General features: G+C 49.1%; 1 protein-coding gene across 5 annotated transcripts in view; it reads left to right on the top strand.

Annotated features, from left to right (window-relative positions):
* pphln1 (periphilin 1) overlaps positions 1-2434 on the top strand; it is a 57352-nt gene that overhangs the window by 35107 nt on the left and 19811 nt on the right. The window contains exon 11 of one of the 5 annotated variants that reach the window (XM_019883007.1): positions 978-1156. The exons of the other annotated variants lie outside the window; for them this stretch is intronic. Within the exon in view, the coding sequence (XP_019738566.1) occupies positions 978-1117 (140 nt within the window). The 3' untranslated portion in view covers positions 1118-1156. Of the gene's footprint in view, positions 1-977; positions 1157-2434 lie in introns of those variants that run through there. 5 annotated transcript variants of the gene reach the window in all.

The following is a 2434-nucleotide window of genomic DNA, read 5'->3' as shown; positions in this document are numbered from 1 at the left end:
CCCTATCCTACCCCCCCCCCCCCACCATACCCTGACCCACCCCGGCGAAGCCGTCGGCAAACACAGTGAAAGCTTTTGTTCAAAGACCGGCGCAGAAACAGAGCGCCGACTACTGTATGTCAGGCCGCGGACGCTCGAAATTCTGCAGGATTAGCTGCCGTCTGTTTACCCCCCAGGGGTCAACAACAAGCTCGTTTGTTGGGCTTGGGCGCTGAAAAGTGTGCCTTGTCGCACAAATTGTGTGCAACGGTGACCCCCTTTCAGGTAGCGAGATATCCGCAGCCCTCGTCCCGCTTCCCGTCATATCTAATCCAAGCGTCAAATCTGAATGCAAAGCGCAGGCCGAGGGTGACGGCGGCTTTATCCGGCGGCAAGACCGCAGCTCGTCAGGTCATCGCCTTTGCGCGGACGCCATGGAAACGGATCAATGATGTATGTAGGCTGCATATTATTGACACCGCGGCAGCGCGTGACACACGAGGGAGAGGCCTGCGGCCTGGGTTACGGACACTAACGATGAAGTCACCATTGCGGGAAGCTGTGCATATACGGGCAAAAATAGGTTCGGTCGCGTCTATTTGCTTTATAGGTGAGGAGAGGAGAGCTTTGTTGGAGACGATAAAGTCAATCGAAGGAGAATTAAAATTGCCATGTACTACTGTGCATAAAAAAAAAAAAGTGGCACTCATGGAAACAATAAAGCTGTCACGTCGGGTATAAGGGCATCCTTGTCATAATTTTTAAACAAAGACGTCTGACTCCTCGTCATGCTCATTACTGTAATCCCCCCGCCCCCCCAATCCGTGTCCGCTTTACGCACTGAGGCAGGATGCATCATTTTGAGTCCGTGTAGGGACAGCCTATACCCCCCCCATTCCTTTTATTATCTCCCCATGTCCTAATAATGTACAGACTGCGATTTAACCTTGATTTGACCCCAGTCTCACCCCCCACCCCAACCCCCCCTTGCGCCTCAGCTCCACTTGTCCGTCTGTACAACCAGATGATGCGGGACGGTTTGGGGAACAATGGAGAAGTTGTCCGCGTTGTCTGCCAAACTCAGACCACATCACGGACTCCTTTTGATCCACGTGTCGCATTCAACGACCGCCGGTGATTCTCAGGGTGGTACAAGTACCGCCCACCAGTCGTGCGCAGACCCTCGGGTGATATGCCAAGAAATCAAGTGAACTCACTCTGCAGAGTCTCCGTCGTCAAAGCCGATCCAGTACGCTTGTTACATAGAGTTCAGTTGTATTTAACTTGAAAGTACAACCGATTTAAGAATATTTAGGTAACTTTTCAGAAGTATTTGAGTTCATCGGTGAATGTTTAGATTTTGTTATGGGGGGGTGGTATTTAAGTAGATTTAAGGTGATATGCCAAGAAATCAAGTGAACTCACTCTGCAGAGTCTCCGTCGTCAAAGCCGATCCAGTACGCTTGTTACATAGAGTTCAGTTGTATTTAACTTGAAAGTACAATCGATTTAAGAATATTTGGGTAACTTTTCAGGAGTATTTGAGTTCATCGGTGAGTGTTTAGATTTTGTTATGGGGGGGTGGTGTTTAAGTAGATTTAAAAATCTACACACACACACACCTCCCCTTGCATGTGTGGAGAGCAGCGCCGATAAAACAAACTGAATAATCCATTATAGCAAACTTAAGTTGATGGGTCGTTGGGGGATCTTGTTATTGGAAAATTGTTCTGGACACATTCTAACCTAATTTATCGCATATACGAGTGGGATAGAATAATAAGCAGCGGGAGGAATGTGCGCTGAGCCTGTACACAAGTCTAACAAGTGTATATGTAAGCCAATATGTACACAGGAATAGATGTGTTTCCATGTTTGTGTGTGTTTGTGCTCTTAGTGCTCGCATACAGAGAGAGGCTGTTCTCACCCCCCCATCCCCCCAATTCCTCTACAAGTCCACATGTGTTTTATTAGCAGGCAGGCCCATCGGACTGTAAATTCCAATCGCGGGGCTAAGCAACATCACAGGAAAGAGGAGGAGGGCCGCACGGTGAAAAAGTTGCAAAATGAGGAACCCACACGCAGTTTTGGAGTTGCTGGAGGTAATCGCATGCAGCTTCTCGCGCTCTCCGCTTTCCCTTCCCTCGCCCTCGCTCTGTTTGCGTCGCGCCGACTCGTTGTCACGACTTGGAAACCGCGGCGATCCCCAACGCTGACACCCGACCGGAGCTCCGACTTAGACAATGGTTTCTCTTTACCCTGGGATAGAATGTCGCGCATAATTGCAAACACGACACCCAGACGCGCACGCACAAATGACTCAAAGTTAGCTTGCTAATTTGACCCATTCTCGCTCCCCACCGTCAGGCCAATCACAATTAGTTCAAATCCTTCCCAAAAAAGAGGCTTCAAATTCTCAACTGCAGGTTCCTGTCAAACCCGCCGCCAAAAAAAA

The sequence above is a fragment of the Hippocampus comes genome, unplaced genomic scaffold, assembly GCF_001891065.2.
Source record: "Hippocampus comes isolate QL1 unplaced genomic scaffold, H_comes_QL1_v1.1 scaffold53, whole genome shotgun sequence".
Classification (NCBI taxonomy): Eukaryota; Metazoa; Chordata; class Actinopteri; order Syngnathiformes; family Syngnathidae; genus Hippocampus; species Hippocampus comes.
The sequence above is the reverse complement of the archived record's forward strand: the minus strand, read 5'-3'. Positions and strand labels throughout refer to the sequence as shown.